Source organism: Ilyonectria robusta, assembly GCF_021365365.1.
Source record: "Ilyonectria robusta strain PMI_751 chromosome Unknown BGZ61scaffold_7, whole genome shotgun sequence".
NCBI lineage: Eukaryota > Fungi > Ascomycota > Sordariomycetes > Hypocreales > Nectriaceae > Ilyonectria > Ilyonectria robusta.
The window spans coordinates 565,873-585,022 of NW_025764441.1; the positions used below are offsets into that span (position 1 = coordinate 565,873).

The window sequence follows — 19,150 nt, forward strand, 5'->3', positions numbered from 1 at the left end:
GGTGGAGGGGTAGTGTGTTATTGTGTATCAGGCCGGTGTGTTCGTCTCTGACCCGAATAAAGGGCGATTGATAGAGGGTAAAGAGGAAGAAGTGTGAATATGAGTGAGAGACTTGAAGGGTGAGTTGAGGCGAGTCAGGAAGAGAACTGGGAGGGGAGGGCCGGGTATTAAATGGAGGGCGGATGGCGGATGGCGCAACACGATGCTAGCTAAGGGCGTGTGCGTGGTCGGTGTGGCCAAAGGCGGGAAGAGGGTCTAATAAACGCCAGCTAAGCTTCTACGCGTCTTTCGGGCGGAGTGCGATTAGCCTGTTTCCACCTTTGATCTAGATGGCGGTGGCCACCGAGACAAGGGATTGAGATGGATAGTGTGGACAGAGCTGACGGGCGAATTCGCCGGGTGCTTGTGAAGAGTACGTGCGGATGGCACTGTATGGCCCTGCACTGTACGGTACGAGCACAAGCACAGCGAAAACGGAGCAACAGGAGCAAAAATTGACTGTCTGTTGATAGGGTAGAGCCCAGCAAATAGCAGGACGCAGGACGCAGTTAATGCAGGGGAATGGAGATGAGATTGGTGTTGGGATCTGGGGATGGAGGGGTTGGAGGGGTGTGCCTGGAGTTGACGGTGCTTTGCGGGTTGAGGCGTGCGCAAGTGCGTTAGAGCAGCCGCGTGGAGGAAAGATGGAATTGGATGGAATTGGAGACAAGATGTCAAAAAGATCTAGAGTAGTGGCAAGAGTGGAAACACGAGACAAGAATTCCCCGATGAGAAACTGAAAGAAGAAGTCAGGGTGATGTGATTGACGCCACAAGTTTTGCAATGGAGCGGGAACGACGGCGCCTTTTATCCTTTGCCTTTGCTTCGGGACGGGACTGTAGTGCCAGAGCAGAAGGACGATTAGCGTGCGAGGACCGGGGTGGTTGCTTAGTGTCGAATGCCTCGTTTTGCCAGATGGATCTCACGAGTTCCGAGTCCGGGGGCCGAGAGGCGAAGGAGGGAGGTGTTGGCACTGTTGGGTGTGTGGGTGACTGGGTGACTGGGTGTGTGGATGGTGGCAGAGAGCAACGGCCGTCGATTGCAGATGCAATAAGCGCGAAATGTCTGGAACGCGGCCTTGGTGCATAATGAGCGGTGCATGAAAGGACGAGAAAGGAGGTCACAAGGGCTCCGGCAGCCACGGGAGCTACGCAAACCGTTCTGCGACTTGCGTTCGATGAGCCTGACGTGTGTGGGATTGTCTTGTCCAGTTGCATCACATGAGAGATTCTTGCTTCAGCCGTGATCCCTGGACTGAAGGTGGATTGAACGTGGACTGAAGAGGGCCTGAAAGGCGGCGGCGGCGGTGTGAAGATATGCGATCCTCGCCGACTAACACGACCGGGTTAGACTGGAAGTCGGCAGAAGAGTCGGCCACATGGAGAGGAAGAAGATGCAAAGGAGCCGGTGCGGTGCTCTGCAAGGGTTCAAGGCTTAGCAACTACTCGATTCGGTGCTAGACAAGCTCCGGTTGGTCAATTGCGCCTTCCGCCCCTGGGCCAGTGGGAGGCGGACACCCACACGCTCCTTCCACCACCATCATCCATCCACACCAGCCATCGAAGTCAACGCAGCCCTCAAGACCCTCCATCCTCTATCCTCCATCTTTCATCCTCCGTCATCCGCCATCATGCCTCTAGTCAGCCACTTGACAAGCCAACGCAAGGGAGGGTGATTGTCACTAATCAACTAATAAACCCCAAATTATTCCCCCCACGTGCTTCAACCTCCGCCCATCCAGCAACACCCACGCTCAGATACTTCCCGACTGTCATTAGCCATGTCTCATTCATGACCTCCACCAAACCGCAGCGAAAACCACAAACGCCGCCACTGCACCATAGCACATATATGCCACGTACTAAACCGCGGTGCAGCAGGTATAGCTCGTGTTGCTGCCCATCGGACACACCCCTCATCAAAAGCAGCCAATACCATACGCTTCAGTTCGATTCCGCACGATGGACGCCTCATCCCTCGCACCTCGTTTTCCCCCGTGGACCTCCTGCAAAGGAGAGAGTGGGAAGCTCGTTCCCCACATGCATCTGTCGAAGCCTTGATGTGCCGCCTGTGCCAGCCTGCCATAATTCCCAGCCTGTCATATCGTCGGTCTTTACGAATCGCACCAACTCATGCATTCCTGCCTTAGCGGGCGTGGTACGTGGGTGCGCGCATGCTGTCGTGTGCGCACTCGACCGTCAGACCCAGGGTCCATGCAACGTCCCCGCCTGCACCCTTATCCTCACATCCCTTGGCTCCGTCTCGCAATGAGAAAGCCTCAACCTCCAAGAACTGTCTATACGGTGCGTACATGGGATATTCTCACTGTCAAAGCCCACCTGCAACCGGCGTTCCAGAACAGTATCTCCGCACTGTATAGACAATTTCTCGTGCCCTCACTTTCCGAACGGCGCTCCAGCCGATCCACCAACGTGACAATCTCCTGCACTCATCCTTCATCCAGACGCTTCTCTGCCTCCCGCCACGCCATCTCTAGCTAATTCCCTCTTTCCTCCTCACTTCCTTCGGCATCAGGCTTTGCGCCTTTGGGCCCCATGATCCCTCGTTATCCGCAACCTGCGTCCCGTCTGCCTTCAGCTTGAGGCTGCACCCTCTCCATGCAATCATCACCAATCTCAGTCATACTCACAGTTCTCGTCGACCTGCCCGCTCCAGGCAAAGTTGCCGAGCCGCTGGTTTCCGCCTCCATCCACAAACCCAGCCCGCCATGCCTTTATCCAGAACTACCACACCGACGCTTCACTCTCTGCCTCTAACGCAAACGCACACCCAAGATCCCTACTCCGGTGGCTAGTGTAATAACGCCTTGTCAGCAGCCAATGGTGCAATCCGGGGTCCAAACCTTGCGCGACAGCCCGGGAGTGTGAACTCATCAACGACGGATGATTCCAGTCTGGGCACAGCCTGAATGCAAACCAAAAATCACCTCTTCTGTACCACCGATGTCGACATCGAAACATCGTCTCATTCTGCCATTATTGCCATGCTACTTCCGCTATCGCTCCGGATCTCCCGTCCGCATTTCTCCTCGCCCGTCCTGAAGTCCACCCGCCGACTCTTAAAATCCCGGGCCGGGTCCCATTGACCACCAGCCCGGACTTGGGAGACATGATCGTTACCTCTCCCGACTTCCGGCCGCCTGGTGGTTATCAACCCGCGCCCGCCACCCCGAGCCCGCAACAAAAGCCTCCTTGGTTGCACGGCACGGGAACGACTCATCACATGCCACGCGTTCGAATTGATTACGTTCCGTGTCGCATTCACGCGAGAGCTGCATGATCCATGTGCCGGATGACTTACTGATTGACTAACTCACTGACTTTTGGATCGTCACCTCCAAGCCTCATCATCGCCCACAAGTGTCTACAGCCCTTCGCCTGTGGTCCCTCACAGCTCGCTAGCACCGCAATACCAGGCTTGATGAACATGCTCTCCCTGCCTCGTCCATCCTCTCATTTCCTCAACAAATCCAATCCAATCCCTCCTCGCTAACCACATCCAACACCGAAGTCGTTGCTTATCGCCCTTGATCCCCTGCACAATTTCCGTGACTAAATTCACCACATCCGCCAGCGGCCACACCGACAGGCCTAGACCTAGTCCCCTATCACGCGACACTCCAAGCAGTGTGAACTTGGCCAACCCAGTCCTGCGCCGTTTTCGCTTGCCTTTCTCTGTCGCCGCAATCTCTCGGCAATCCTTGCTTGCGGCGTCTTTCGGTGCGCCTTTATTGCATCTCCTCCCCATATGCAATGCCGAAATTGCACTGCCTCGCTTCCCGGACCCTCGTCGTTCTGCCTCCAAATCTGCATGCAGGAAACCTTTCTTCTAGGCCTGAGACCCTCAGACCCTCGTCCGCGTCACAGCCTTAGCGTCTGCACTGGGCTTTTCACAACTAACTCACTAGCCGGCCAATCACGGCTTAGCTGACCCGATAGCCGGCCACCGACAACCTATGCCCGATGACTGGCTCGCGGCCACAACTCCCAGGACTCCTGTGACAACTCCAGAACTGGCACTGAAGGGGCAACGGGACACGCGATCAATAACAGTGGTATTTCCCTAACATACACAGAGAAGAAGAGAGAAGAGATTGCACAAAACATAATAGAGGGTCTGCCGTCCTATATTATGCCAATCAAAAGCGATATCCAGGTAATCCCTTCTCCATTGTGAGCGCAAGCAAGACATGAAACCAGTATCCCATGCTCCCATCCATCCGTCCATCCTTCCTTTGAAGCCCTGAAGTGCCCCCCTTCGCCCTCCTAAAGTGTCCCAAAACTTGATGTCGTGAGTTTGTGTGTCATTCGCGTTATACAACCACCTGCCCTGTCCGTCCCATCTTTTCCTCCAACTCAAAGCAGCCTGAAAACACCTGATTGCACCGCGAAGCCCACTGCGCCAGTCGCAATGCTTTGTCAATCTCACGTCTTTCCGTCGTCTGATTTTCATTCGCTGCCGCTAACAAACCCGCCGTCAGCGTCACACGCGGCGTAATTAAGCCGTCGCCGTATTGGATGGTCCCCGCCAGGGGAACCGGCGCGGGCAGTGGACATTTCGTTGTTCACGGCTTGACGTATTATTTTCTTCGTCTTCCGTGTTTATTGGGTCCGGTAGAACTTCTTGTACAGCAGGTGCAGCAGCAAGTTGACGTTTAGCTTGAGGTTACCCTCAAACAGGTTCATAAACTGGTGTGCCTCGAACTGAGCCTGCAGAAGGTCCTCGATGGGTACCTGCGCGCTGGCACCGGGGATCTGGATGTGGCCGCGCGAGCCCTCGAGACTGAACACTCCCACCTCGTCGCAGGAGATGGTCAGGTTGATCTTGTCCAAGTCACGCTCGCCGACGCCAGTCCAAGTCACCAGCACGCCCTTCTCCGACAGCGCCCGCGCGCTGTACTTGTAGCTGCCAAACTTGGGTACGCGGCCGCTGCGCTCCAGCTCGCGCTGGTGGTTGTACTGCTTGGTGAAAGGCATCAAAAATCGCTTCTTTCTGCAAGGGTATTAGCCATCAAATCAAACAATGCAACAGGAAACTCAAACTTACCCCTTCTTGTTCTGCAGCGTCCCCATCGCCTGCTCGATGTAGTCGTCATAGCTCTTGCGCTGCTGCTCCAGGTACTTGGCCTTCTCGTGCAAGTTGCCCAAGGTCATGCGAACGCCCTCGAGTTCGCGTTGACGCTGAACACGACGACGGCTCTTGGTCCGGATGTCGAGCGCGATGGCGTTGAGGACATCCTGAAAGTGGTTGTGCTTCGATATGCGACCCATGTGCTCCAGATGCATCACGTTCTCGAGCGCCGTGCGCTTGAGATCGTGGTAGGACATGCGCGTCACATCGATCATGTTGGCGTCTGAGTAGGCACCGCGTGTCCTGCTGCCCGCTTTGAAATCCTCGCGCAGCAGCGAATTCCACTTGTGCTCGTCCTCGGGAGTGATGGGCTTGACAAGAATCTCCATGAGATTGGCACCGGTCTGGACACGGATAATGTACAGGACGCATCGCTTCGTCTCCATGAAGAGAGTCTTGACCTCAGCCTCGGGGTCGTCGACATCGTGCAGTTTGGGGGTGAGGAACATCTGGATGTCTGATGAGCCCGCCGCGTTCATCTCGCTCTCGTTGCTCTTAGCACTACCCAGTTCGTGCAGGATCTCACGCAGGACATCGTCGCGGCTGGGGCAGATAAACTGAAGCTCCGCGGCAACAAGATGATGGATGGCAAAGACATCCGTCATCTTGATGTACAGAGTAGGTTTGTTCTTGGCGTAAAGGTCGTTGAACTCGTCAATATCAAACGTCTGCTCGGCATCCTGCACCGTGATCAATTCGTTCGTGATCTGGTTCAGCCGGTCAACGGACTCTGCCACAAAGGCGTTGAGAGGCTGAAGATAGATGTTTTCGCCACCGAATGGACGGCCAGAGGCAATCTGACTGATGACCTTTGCAACCTCGCTCAAATTCCTCTTTTGCAGAGGGCTCAGCATCCTCTCGATCACGCCAAAATTCTCGGGGCTGGTCACAGCGGGCTGGAGATAGAATCGCCACACCCAGTTGGAGACAATCTGTAGCAAGTTCTCTGGGGGTTCACGCTTAAACTGCTGGCGCAAGCCATCGAAGATCTGGCGGCACATGAATCGAAGCCCATAAGGCATTCTGTGCAATTGGTCCTCTAGAGCAATGAAAAATTGGTCGCAAATTTCTCGCAAGTCCCGAAGGTGGTCGATGAACAGCCGTCGGGTCTCGGGATCGCGGATGGCAATTTCTCGGGGCACATCCGGAGGTCTGCGGTCGGGGTCACCAGTCCGGAGCTCCTCATTGTTGATTGCCGACTTGTAAATCTGCATGGGGTCGCTCTCGAGATCAAGTGCAGGGTCCTCGACGATGTTGTCGCGGATCAGAGGTCCCAGAACATCTCGAAGGTACTTTCGGTCTCGGGGTGAGCGGGTATAGTTGGTGAGCAGCTTGGACCAGAAGAAATTTCCTCGGAGGAAGTCCTGGGCGGTCCTGGCACCTGCAATCTCCTCTTTGATTGATCGGGCGATCAATTTGAGCAAGTAGTACTCCTCTCGTCGCTTCTGTGCATACCCAAACAGGCTCATCATCAAAAGTTCAACTCGCTTGCATTCGTTCTCAGCAGTGCCTTGCTCGCGGATGCGCTTGAAGAGTCGGGCAAGGTACTGTGGTTGGGTTTGGAGGTTGAAGAAAAGTTGCTGGTACGACTCCAGCTTCTTCCTTGAGCTCTTGTTGAGTGCCTTCAGATCAAACTGGTTGGCAGAGCTCATAGAGCTATTCGCCAGGAAGCCCATGGAGTGTCCACCAAAGTTGTGCTGGTGTCGAACAACTTCGTCCAGAGTAATCTTGTTCTTGACGAGGAGGGCGATCTTGATGTCGAGCTGGTCAATGTACTGTTCCAGCATCTCATTCTGTCGAACTTGTTGGACCACAGTCTTGCGCATGCGTTCGAACTCGATTTCTTCGTTGAAGTCAAAATCGCTGTCGTTGAGCAGGTGGACAAAGTTCTTGACGGCATTGACAGGGGGGTTCTTGCCGGTAGTCAGGCTCTTGTAGGCTTCTCCTTGGACCTTGGCGCGGATGAAACTCTGGATCTTGACGACCTTCTGCATGTTCTCGTTGAAGAAGCGCTTCTTCTCTTCGAACCGAGCCCGAACAATGAATCCCTGGGCAGCAGCCTGGAAGGCGACAATAGAGTCCTCCTCTTGCTCAAGCTCAGCCATGAGGTCCTCTACCCTAGCTCGCTCCATCATGGCTCTAAGGATACTTTGTAGCTCGACAATCTGGGGTGTGTGGGAGTCCAACTCGTCCAGGAATGCTTCATGTTGTTTTCGATACAAGAATCCTCGAATGTTGCCTTGGAGGGCGATAATCTCGGGTTCTTGCTGCTCGAGTTCTTGTCGGTCTGCGGCAATGCTTTGTCGCTCGAGCATACCCCGGATCATTGCTTGTAGGTCGATGACTGCAGGCTCATTTTCCTTCAGGGCATCCAGCTGGCTGGTGACCTCTCTCCTAACTGCAGCTGCGCGAGCCATAGCTTGGAGTTGGCCAATTTCGGGCACATGCTTCTTCAGTTCCGCCTTCAGCACCTCGGTATCGTTCCGAGATAGAAGACCGCGAGCGAATGCCTGGATGGAGGTCCATTGAGGAGCAAAAGCGCGCAGTTGCTCCTGCTCGACGGTGATCTGGTTTCTAGTCAGCGCTGCCCTCGCCGCAGCCTGCAGCTCGATAATCGCATTGGAATGTTCATCGAGCTCCTGAAGGTCATTTTGAACCTTCTCTCTCACGAGCATTCCTCGGATGGCAGCCTGGAGCTTCGGGAGCTCTACAGACGTCTTCTTGGTCTCTTGCTGTTGTGCGACGTGGGATTTGCGGAACAGAAAACCTCTGGAGAGCGCTTGGATCTCCCTGATAGGTCCTCCGCATCTCGAAAGCTGAGAAGTCATTTCTTGCACCTGGTGGCGGACCTTCTTGGCTCGAATGATGTTTTGCAACTCCAGAATCTCAGGTTCGATGGCCTTCCAGACTTGGTCGCTATTCGCCATTCTCCGTCGGACCAGGAAGCCTCGTGCCGCGCTCTGTAGCTTGACGGCAAACTGTCTCATCTGCATACGATAATCCATAATTTGTCGAGTAAAGTCGCCGCGAATTCGAGATTGGAGGTCGATCAACCACTCCTCCTCATCCCAAAGCTTTTGCATAGTCTCGCCCAGTTTCACGCGGTGCATAGCGCCACGGATCTGGGCCTGCAGCTCGACGATATTCTCCTCGTTCTCGTGCAGTTCTCGCTCGATCCTCTCTTCCTCGGTCTCTTCTGGTTCGGGCTCGGGTTCGGGGACGCCAAAGTCTGCGCCCATATTCCCGAAAGTAGGCATGCTAACCCCAAGGTTATCGAGGCCCTTCTGCATGGCCTCAAGTTCATGATGTTCAAACTCAAGTTGGCCCACAAGGTTGCCTATGCGGAAGTCGACTATGCCTTTCCGAAACAAAAGCCAACTCAGGGCGTGGATGCAGTAGATAACTTTGGGGATGTTCTTTTTCTCGTATAGGTCGATGAGTTCGAAGCGGAAGAGATCTGGGAGTTCTACGTCATCGAGGTACCGGAAGAAGATGGCAATGTTATCCGAGTGTCGGTATTGGAGCTTGGGGTGGTGGAAGATTCGATAGCGCCTGTTGATGTTGAGTGCTTCCACCACTTCTGCGAGTGTGACGCCGTCACGTAAGGCTTCCTCCAACTCGACAATGGGAGGTATGGACCTGTTGATGACGCCTTCGATCCATTCCTTGGCCTCGCCAATGTGGCAGAGATACTCGTAGGCTTGGAGGAACTGTCGCTGTTTGTCCATCCAATTGCGGCCCTCCCAGCTATATGCAGGAGCGTTTCGGCGGCCCCCGGCGGCATTGTCGGCTCGTTGTAATTTTCGTCGGCCTCGTAGGCCAACAACTTCCTGCAAAGGAGATGTGATGGTGAAGTCGTCGGCAGATTCAGATTGAACCAGTCGAGAGAGGTTCCTCAACTGACTTGTTGAGGACCGCCCAAGTTCCTCAATGTCGTCTCGGGCAAGGTGGGTGCTGGGCGCATGATGTGTCGGCGAGTGTGGGGGACCACCATCGTTGCGAACCGAATCGGATCGAGTTAAGAGCATCGAGTTGGGTCGCATTGGAAGAGCGCGGGGCGGAGAAGTCGGAGATGAGTAGCCATCTCGTTGGGCCAGGGATAGTTTGCCGATGTCGACGCTCTTGCCACGATCGTGACGGGGCGAGTGACGGGGTGAGTGATGGCTATGTGGCGGCGTCGCAGGCGGTGTGGATGCTGGGACCTGGGGGAGTGGACGGAGGGACTGGCGAGCGGAGCTGTAGAAGTTGTCTGAGGCCTTCTTGGGGCTGGTCATATCCCCGGATTCAAAGGTGCGAGCTCTGGCTCTCACATCGCTCTGGGCACGCTTGTGGTTGGGGGCGGGAGAACCGTAGCCGCTCGAGGCAGTTGTTGACTGGCTGTTGAGACTGTGTTCGGAAGCGTGCGAGTAGCCTGATGAGGCAGACGACGAAGTCGTTGAGGGGAAGCGGTTGATGGAAGAGGGAGATGGCGAGGTGGTGGCCGCGAAGTCGATGGTGTGCGACTGGCGAAGTGGGTGAGGGTGATGTTGAAGGTGAGGTTGAGTGTGAGGCGGCGTGTGGTGATGGAAGCGGGACGCCATTGTTGACGACTGGCTTCTGGGCGTCGTCGTCTTCGGCCAAGCCGCAGTCTCGGTCGGAGCGGTCGATCCTGGGGGGCTTAAGCCGTCTCTTGCGGGCTGAGGAGAAGAATCCACAGTGTTGATGACGTTAACGCATGATTTCGAGCGGTGCTCGGGCGGTCAGAGGAATGTTTGTAAAGTCGGACAGCGCGTGGGGCAGGGAGCCATCCAAGACATGCGCTCGCTGCTGGCTGCTGTCGTCGGTGGTGTTTATACTGGGCAGCTGGCAGCAGGTGGTATGTGTGGTATGAGGAAGTACCGTGCGGATGGGGAAGGTACAGGATGGGGGGAGAATGAGGTATGGTGGAGAGAAAGAGAGAGCACTACCAAAATATTAAGGCCCGAGAATGCTAATACCGTCACTGTGTTCTGAGATGGCTCAAGTTCCCAACAAGCACAAAATGTCAATAATGCATAAGAAATGGCCTGCGAGGGAGGACATTCATCGGCACAGCGGGGCCATCCAGCCTGTGAAATGCCGTAGTAAACAAACACCGGGCCAACCGCCTAGCAACGGGTGCCATCGTACTGATTGGCCATCACTGCGACAACTCCACTTTTCACCCGACCACGTCCTTGCCACTCTGCAAATGTACCCAATGTCATCAGTTCATGCGGATCAAGCGCAAACACACTGACTTTGCGTCGCTTGGGAGAGGCACCAATCAACTCGATGCATTGCTGTTGTTACATCCACTTTCTTTGGGTGATGAGCCCAAAGAAGCCGGGGAGCCCCATCATCAACTTCGTCGGGTCATTCCGCACAGCCGAAATTGAGAGCATCGCCGTTTCATCAATACTGGTACAGGGTAGGGATTAAGCCCCAGTGTTTTTTTTTGGTATTGTATTGTTCAATGCCGTACAATTCCTTTGCCCAATTTGGAAAAAAAAAGGGCATTAAACAATATAATACAGTACAATCCAAAAAAAAACACTCGGAGCTCAATTCCCACCGTACTACTACTATTGATGAAGCAGCGATGCTCCCAAGTGGTTGAATCCTGGGGATGAGTCAGGCATCACAGACGCTCAATGAATACCATTGTTCACAGGTGATGGACAAGAGACCAATAGGGTGTTAAAGGCCGAGCCCGGCACATTCCTCGGAGCAGTTGAAGAGATCCACATGTGAAACCTAGATTATGTTTTGCTGTTAAATTTTGTTTCACATCAGGAGCTTACATTTCCTCTAGGGGGTCATTCATTTCACACGCACGATGAAGCCGACCCCCTGGAGCAGCCCACGACGCCTAGGGCCAGCCCCTAGGACATGCCAAGAGGGTGGTCCAAGAGCTTCTTCAGGGCTTCCTCGGCGCTCAAAGAGGAGAGGCACAGGCAAGTTGGAGCCCCCTGGCTCTCTCTTGTTACCGTTACAGTCACTTCTCTATTGCTAATCGCGAATTGTCTACTGATAGAGCCTGGGCCTGGGTGGATGTTGAATGCGGCTTGAGCCGGTCAATCCGGGTTGTTTTATTTTCCTTTTATTTTTCTTTCTTTCTATTCCTCTATTTATTTTCTCAGAGATTTAGTCTCTTGTTGTGCATTAAACGAGGAGTTATTGATGGACTCTGGGTTGTGTTCCGCCAGTCGGAATTCCTGCCTCCTTACGCACAAGATCCTGCTGGGAAAATATGGACCGGACTCTTTTACGCCTAAGACGAATAATGGTACAGCTGTGCGTGGAAGTAACGAGTACAATCGGAGATGACCATGCATGTAGGTGAAGAATGAAGATCAAATTTGCAACACGGCCTAGACTTCAAGACAGAGGCAAATGAGATACAGAATTTATCATCTTGGGTTGATTGATGTAGAGGAAATGAGATGGAGGTGAGCATGTGGCATGAGAACCAGCCGTACTTGTAGATGCATTTGATGAAGTGTAGGGGAAGGCCCGTAACCTCCTGATGGACAACGTTCCTCCTGTGAATCAACGACAGCCTGCAGGCCAATATCATTCTTCCCTGCCAGAAGAGGCTGTGACAGAAGCAAGAGTTTGCTGGGACTGGAACATTCCTTCATGTCCGGATATTGGTAACTAGTGGAGTTTGTGGCTGTCCTAACCTCGAGCAGGGTTTACTGGTCTGTTGGGCGTTCTGAGACATGTATCATCACCGGGTGCGACATTGCGGACTGCTGTCGCAAGGAAGCACAAAAGCAAGTGGCAGATCTGCCATTGAAGCAGAAACCATCAACTACAATCCGATCGAAGCATATGGAGTTTTGAGATGAGCTCACATATATCGATACCGGAGCAGCTGCTCTTTAACTTACTGTAGGCTTTGCTTGGCGGGGTTGCATGAGGTCATCCGTGCTGGATGGGGCAACACCAATTGGCTAGAGCTCCCGACCCATCTTGGTCGCAATCAGAATCGTCCAAACTTTGACCTAACCATTTCCAACCTCAACCACCCAACACCTTAAAATACGCCGCGACCGCTTCAATCCCTTCGCTGCATCTACGAAGGCCGCAGGAAAACCCACCAACCTAGAAAGACCAAGGATTGAAGCTGCAGTGACTAACATGGCCTCGAAGCAACGGCCATCGGTTCTGGTATGATCATGAGACGAGCTCGAACCCACCCAATCCATTGCTCACTATCTCGTGCAGGTGACGGACGCGAGGGAACGATCCAGCCCACGACGCAATCTCCAGCGGCAGGACACTGGCGCTGGACCGCCTGGCGCCGCTGCGCCTATGCGGTTCATGACCGTCGACAACGTCCTTCAGTACAACACCCAGATCCCTTCTGGTCAACCTCGCGGCCCTCCTGTCCCGATCCCTCGAGCCCAATCCGCCGCAGCTAGCACCCCCGGGAGCCGAAGAGTTTCAACTGGCGGACTTCCAAACACACAGTCACGGACCGGCAAGCCTATGCCCTCGCGTACGACAAAAATCAGTGAGAAACTTGTTCTGCTACCTGAGACCGAACAGAACGACGATGACGTCGACGACGAGATCGAAAGCGAGGCCGTCCTCGCGAGGAGGCTTCAGGACCAAGAGAATCGACCACTCAAAGATGAAGAGCTGGATGTGCTCAAGAAGAGAGGTGGGATCCGCGGAAAGAGTTACGCCGAGAGACTGCCAAAGATGCAGAGGACGGAAAAGGTCAGCAGGTTGACGGCCTACTGCACTGCGCAGGCGTACAAAGTCAAGGCCACGGCCGAGTTTTTACGCAAGAAGCACGAGGCGAAGACCAAGCTGTACGACGATTGCCTTTACGTCATCTACGCGCTACCACTCCTCAATGGTAACGACGGGTACCGCGTCCGCAGTAGGCCCATCCTCAAGACACCTGGCACGGGCAAGACGGTGCTCGACCTCGAGATTGAACGCAGCGAGCAACGCGACCACCACGGGGGCTACTTTGAGGATGACGCCTACATGAGCTCGAGTCCCAACCGCGTTCCCTCGGCGCCCTCACGCTTTAGCGACCCGCCAGCCACGCCCGAGGATCATGACAATCCCTTCCGTCATGATGACGACGTCTCGCAGATGAACCGACTCGCCCCTGATACTAAGAATTTTGCTGAGATGTTCGTCTACTCGTACGGCGTTGTCGTATTCTGGAACTTTACAGAGCACCAGGAGAGGGACATCCTGGCAGATCTCACATTCGCCGACGCCGACGCCACTGCCGAAGGTGGCCTCAGCCTGCTCACCCGGCCACTCGACCAGGATGACTACGAGACGGAGGAGTTCCATTTCGAGTACAGCGCTGATATCAAGCGCCCGCGCGTATTCAACGACATGATTACTCTCCTACCGCGCTCCGATCATATGATCAAGCTAACTATCAGCCACGCCATTGCCCAGAGCACCCGCCTGTGCTTCTTCGAGGAGCGCATGAGCGAGACCATGCTCGATGCGCAGCACGTCCCCAAGACGCTTGCCCTCACAGGCGAGCTTAACATGACGCGTACGGAGATCGTGCGGATGCTGGGACGCCTGTTCAAGAGCCGCGTTGACATTAACCTATGTATGAACTTTCCTAAGCGCTTGGGACACTCCTTTGAATAGCTTGACTGACAAACTCCAAAGCGTCTAACATCCTTGATGTACCGAACTTCTTCTGGGATGCCGAACCGACTCTGCACCCCCTCTACGCTGCTATTCGTGAGTACCTCGAAATTGATCCCCGTATCAAGGTTCTCAACGAGCGCTGCCGCGTCTTCCTCGACCTCGCCGAGATCCTTTCCGACTCCGTTGCCTCGGCTAAGATGAGCGCCATCACCTGGATCATTATTGTCCTCATCGTCGTGAGCATCATGGTCACCGTCGCAGAGGTCGCCATCCGCTTCGGCATGCTCAGCAAAGCCAAGGCTTCTCCCGCCCTGCTAGTGTCCGCCCCTGTCATCGGTGTCGCGGCTGGCCACGCCGTGCCGTTGCCGGTGAGCGATCTCGAGATGCTTGCGCGCACACTCGGACTGGAGGCCAATGCTACCGTCGAAGATGTCCGAGAGGGAATTTGGGCCCTGCAGAAGGATAGCATACATGACGCTCCCTTAGTGCAGGCCTCCTACGACGACCTCTGATCCGCGGTGCCCACAACATTTCCACATTCTTTCCTTTGTATTTCGTCATTCCCATAGCACGGCGCAAAATGGATTTGGGAGCTGGGTTGGTTGGGCTGGTTTCTCATTAAGTGTTAGTATATTGAATGGATTTGCGGTGTTTACTAGATCGTGGGCAGTCATCATTCACTCAGGCTCATAAGCTCAACTGCTCGGCCAAATGTTTAATACAATCAAATTCTTAATCTTACATGCAAAGCTCTGGGGCCAAGTGTCCCATCATGGAGAAAGACTTGCTGGGAAGCTGATTGAAGTTACATCTATTGTATTTTAAAATGCATACCCTATCCAAAAAAAAGTTAAACAATTGGGTTGTAATAAAGAAAACCGGGCGGAACCTGAGCCCGCCTCTTTCCGAAAGCCATAGCCCATAATCATGACAAGAAACCCCCTTGATCCCCCTTCGCCTTGCCGCGCTTCTTGTGGGGATCGTAATATGATAGATACAACAGTGGTGAACGTGCTATACTAAAGATCCGTGACAACCTTCAACGAGATCCTAGAAGCGAGACGCCTAAAGAGGCGATTCCCCTCGTCTGTTCCCTCTCCGTCTCATCTATAAGGTGTTGATTATTAGAAGAAAGGAATATTTGTCCGAATTGTGCACCGCCATTACCGGGTGTTTTGGTTGACGGGCTTGTAGGCGGCTTCCTTTGCCTTTTTGGCCTTGTTGTCAAGCTCAGCCTTGCTATAGATGGCGGCACCAAGCATAGTGACACCCATACCGGCACCGTTGAGCATATCGACGGTCACATCGAAGAGAACGATGCCAAGAGCGACTGTAAGGCATTGCTTGAGGTTACCGCAAATGGTCATGGTGAGGGCACCGGCCAGCTTGTTGGTGTTGAATGACGAGATGTTGAGGAGAAGAGCGAGGAAACCGTTGCCGAACAGGGAGGCGAAGGCGGGAGGGAGAGAAATCTCGCCAGAGGTGATGAGCTTGTGGAAGCCACCAACCTCGCCTGTCGCAGTGGCGCAAGCAAGAGCTTGGAGGGCAGCGAGAGGGGACATGCGCATGAGAAACTCGACAGGGGGGAGAGCGAGGGATCCGGTCATGAATCGGTTGGTGACGACAGTCTGCAGGTCAGGTTAGGGATTAGGAGTCGAAAAATGTGGGGAAGCTATCATACCTTGAGGGCAGCCAGAATGACACCGAGGATGGTGAGGAGGAAACCGGCATCAGAGAAGGTCATCTCGCCGAGGGTGGTCATAGCAGCACCGATGATGAGAGGGAGGAGAGAGAGGTAGGTCATGGTGCTGTAGGTGCGGCCGTACCAGACGCGGTAGATCAGGATGGTGAAGATCGGGCAGAGCATGCGCATGGTCTGGTAGAAGGGGACGGAGACCATCGCCAGCGACAGGTTGGAGACGGCGATATTGGCAGTGAAGAGCGCACTGAAAGCAACGAGGGCGAGGTTTTCGCGGCGTCCTAACCGAGACAGCTTGAAGTAACCCATATGCATCATGGCGTAGGTGCCAAGACTGGCGAAAGAGGCGTGCAGGAAAGTTAGCAGCCAAGGGAAGTGGAACTGAGGCGCAGGCGTGACGTTAGCATTGGTTTCAGGATCGTATCCGATCGAATACCATAGAGTTTGGTTGAGACGGAGGGGAAGGGCGCCCGGATGAGCCCGGAAGAGGGATTCGACTTACCATGCCAAGGACAAGCTTGTTGTAGAGAGTCAAGAGTAGTGAGAAGAAGAAGTAGGTGCCGAGCCAGGCGAACTTGACGGTGCTGGCGACGGAGTACTCGTGGTCGAGGTTGTCATTCTTGGGGGGCTCGGCGCGACCGGCATCGTTCTCAATATCGGCATTCTCGCCCTTGCTCTCGAGCTCCCTCTCCTCTGGGGTGAGGAGTGGGACAGGCTCCTCTGAGTTGCGGGACATGGCGATGGTTTTGAGCGGTGGTTGGGGTGATTGATGTGCTTGTACGGTGGCGAGATGGGATCGTTTCTTCGTTTATCGTAGTCGGACGAGAAGCATAATCTGGCGAGGACTAAACGAGTGCTGTCGATTGGAGGTGTGCGGTGATGTCGCGTACCCGGAGCGGATGGATTAGGGATACGACGGCCGGATGGTTGATCAGGGGTGGTGAAGGTGAAGGTGGGTGAAGGTGGGAGATGGAAAGTGGAAAGTAGAAGTCGAGACGCGGGACAGGTCGAGAAAAAAGGGCCAGGAGACAAGGGAGTGTCAGGAAGCGAATGATTGGGCCAAGCGAATTGCACACGCACGCACACTGTCTGGGCAGACGCGAGGCACAGGAACAGACTGAGACACCAACAAACGGTATCGATACAGATCTTGAAGAGCAAGATGCGAGCGAAGAGGGAGGGAAGGAAGAAAAGGAGGGGGAAGAAAGGAGGAACGTGGTGAACGCGCGGAGAGTGAGGGTGACCAAGCGTTACGCGGAAAAAGACAGCGGCTGACGGCACTAGGTACACTGTCAGCGGCGCCGGGACTTTGGGAACCATCTTGCGCTAATGTGCACTGTGTACATACCTAAGTACCTTAGCGCAGCCCTGCAGGAAGGGAAAAAAAGGGATGCTCCCAGGTCCCAACCAAGGAACCACGCTGTTAAGCCCAGTGCGGATACCATCTAGTATCATTACGGTAGGTAATTAATTATGGATTGGCCAGCTAGCGCTTCTCGGTTCAGTGCCAACTTGGATACTCGACGTGGTAGGTCGCAGCGGCGATGTTGGGAATGACCTGGAATCTCCCGGTATCCCAACCAGCCAAAGGCAAAAACCACTGTGGCACATTCCACCGTGTAGTACGTACCCGTTTCCCAACCCGGCGTCGACTCTCGATTCCTTTTGCACTGAATCGCTTGTGTGCCCAGCTGAGTGGTGCCGAACGGCCGAGTTGTGGTACATGGTTGTACAGTGCCATTTGCGCCTCAATCAACGAAGGGGCAGACTTCTCCATTTTGGGCGAACTATTCGCAGGTTATCGACTCCTTTGGCTCCTTTTGCTCCTCCACAGCGCCGAGGGATGCAGAATCGCCCCAGACTCGAGCATGGCTAGCATGGTACGTACATATCTAGTCGGGGAAAAAGGGGTTGGAGGATCGTTACGTGGGTCTCCTCTGCCTCCTGCGTCCCACTAAAGTCCCAGCCAAGCCAGAGAGGTGGCCGTAGGACCAATCAGATATCCTCAATCATCTTCCCAATTAATGAATCTCCTCGCAGTCCTTCGCCGCTGGTCTCTTCGGGGAATGGGGGCGCGCCGACTCAGGGTTTAAGGGAGCGCTGGACTGCAAAACGCAAAATTGCCTGTCAGCACCAGCAGCCTCGGGGATCAGCCATGGTGGGTGAGCTGTATTGGTTTGAGCGAATATATAGTTTAACTCTTCCTTCTGCTGGTGGTCACGCGTGAAAGAGTGTTTTTGTTTCCAAACATTTTTCTGCAAGCACCATGTCTTACGTATACCGACCGATACGCGGAAGATGCCAAATAGTGTTGCACTTTAGGTTGCAAGTGCCACTAATTGGGGCGATCCGATTGACAAAGACCCGACAGAGGCACTCCGCGGATGCGGATAGGCTTGGATGAGAAGGGAAATAAGTGGCCAGGAGGACTCAGCCCAAAGCTCGTATGTACAGGTGGCCAATCCCAATTTCATCCCGCCTCAACTGGACGCGGCCCCTGGTCATTTGTCGTCTACTGGATTGAGGTGAATTCCATGCACGATCCGCCTCTCATCTCAGGGTACATGATGCATGATATCCGTACTGTGCTGCTAAGGCGATCTAGGGCAGGGTAATTCACTCCTGCCCCGTGACCTTCCAGCCTTATCTCAGCTGTTCAGTTTGACAGGTGTCGCGTTTCTACTACGTGCTCGATTCCGCCTCCTTTCTTTTTCACCCTCACGATGCAGTGCCGTTCATACGTTTCATGCAGAGCCTTCTTTCACCCACAGACAGTGCATGCATCAGAACAGTCCCGGCCGAGGATGCGCACTTCAATTCTTTACGTCAAACCGCATCTCCCGGCTACTAGGGAAGTGATGACGGAGCAGGGACACATTGCAAAATCTCATAAAACTGCCCAAATTTGGCGGGCGATTACATTGCAGATTAGCACGCCCTTGTCGTGCTAACGAGGGCCCGACTCCTGGTTCCTATTGACGCGGATCTCCGCTGCCTCTGCCCCTGACTACAGTCCCGTGTAGCCAGTGGCAGGCTGTGACAGCGGCAAGGTTTCTGACCACGTCTAGCTGATAATCGGGCAGAGAACGTCTGCGTATGACGAGGCACTGATGCCGATTCCCTCACGTTCTCTATCTAACTTCATCGATTGGGACCAAGGTCGGTTTCCGCATAGGGTGCGTGCCAGATGAGTAATTGACTTGTGCGACATAACGAGAAAACCTTGGTCGCTTTTTCTTCCTTTTCATCTTGACTCGGTGTCTCTGATGCTAGGTTTACCTTATCATGACTTCATGAGGGTGGATTAGTCGATTTTTGGCTGGCAGAGTCGCACATTGAAATACTGATGTAAGGGATCGGCTGCCCCTGGGATTCCCTGCCAGTCTGCCTGTCATCATCAAGTCAGCCTTCGCTTGTTTCACGATTTCATCGGTGAGATCTTAGGTCCACTCTCAGGGCATCAGCAATACGAACATGCTAAACGAGAAAAATCCATGTCAAGCCAAAATCTTCAGGTATTTGTGTTCATACTGTAGATCTAAAATAGCTATGCCCTCTGACAACATACACACCTTATCGGTTGGCACCGAAGGAGCCAGATTCCGCAAGATTTGTAAC

The 19,150-nt window shown here is 54.0% G+C and overlaps 3 protein-coding genes across 3 annotated transcripts; 1 reads left to right on the forward strand and 2 right to left on the reverse strand.

The window, feature by feature from the left end:
* Nucleotides 1-4,661: 4,661 nt before the first annotated feature.
* On the reverse strand, nucleotides 4,662-9,770 carry BGZ61DRAFT_348854 (uncharacterized protein; the record flags this gene model as incomplete). Its single annotated transcript, XM_046240102.1, has 2 exons — nucleotides 4,662-5,052; nucleotides 5,107-9,770. 2 exons carry the CDS (start codon nucleotides 9,768-9,770, stop codon nucleotides 4,662-4,664), a joined length of 5,055 nt encoding a protein of 1,684 aa, XP_046105954.1.
* A 2,563-nt stretch (nucleotides 9,771-12,333) lies between these two features.
* On the forward strand, nucleotides 12,334-14,345 carry BGZ61DRAFT_348888 (uncharacterized protein; the record flags this gene model as incomplete). Its single annotated transcript, XM_046240107.1, has 3 exons — nucleotides 12,334-12,363; nucleotides 12,421-13,789; nucleotides 13,852-14,345. The coding sequence occupies 3 exons, from the start codon at nucleotides 12,334-12,336 to the stop codon at nucleotides 14,343-14,345; spliced, it is 1,893 nt and encodes a 630-aa protein (XP_046105955.1).
* A 651-nt stretch (nucleotides 14,346-14,996) lies between these two features.
* BGZ61DRAFT_348533 (triose-phosphate transporter family-domain-containing protein) lies at nucleotides 14,997-16,268 on the reverse strand (the record flags this gene model as incomplete). Its single annotated transcript, XM_046240069.1, has 3 exons — nucleotides 14,997-15,461; nucleotides 15,515-15,913; nucleotides 16,035-16,268. 3 exons carry the CDS (start codon nucleotides 16,266-16,268, stop codon nucleotides 14,997-14,999), a joined length of 1,098 nt encoding a protein of 365 aa, XP_046105956.1.
* Between the last annotated feature and the right edge of the window lie 2,882 nt (nucleotides 16,269-19,150).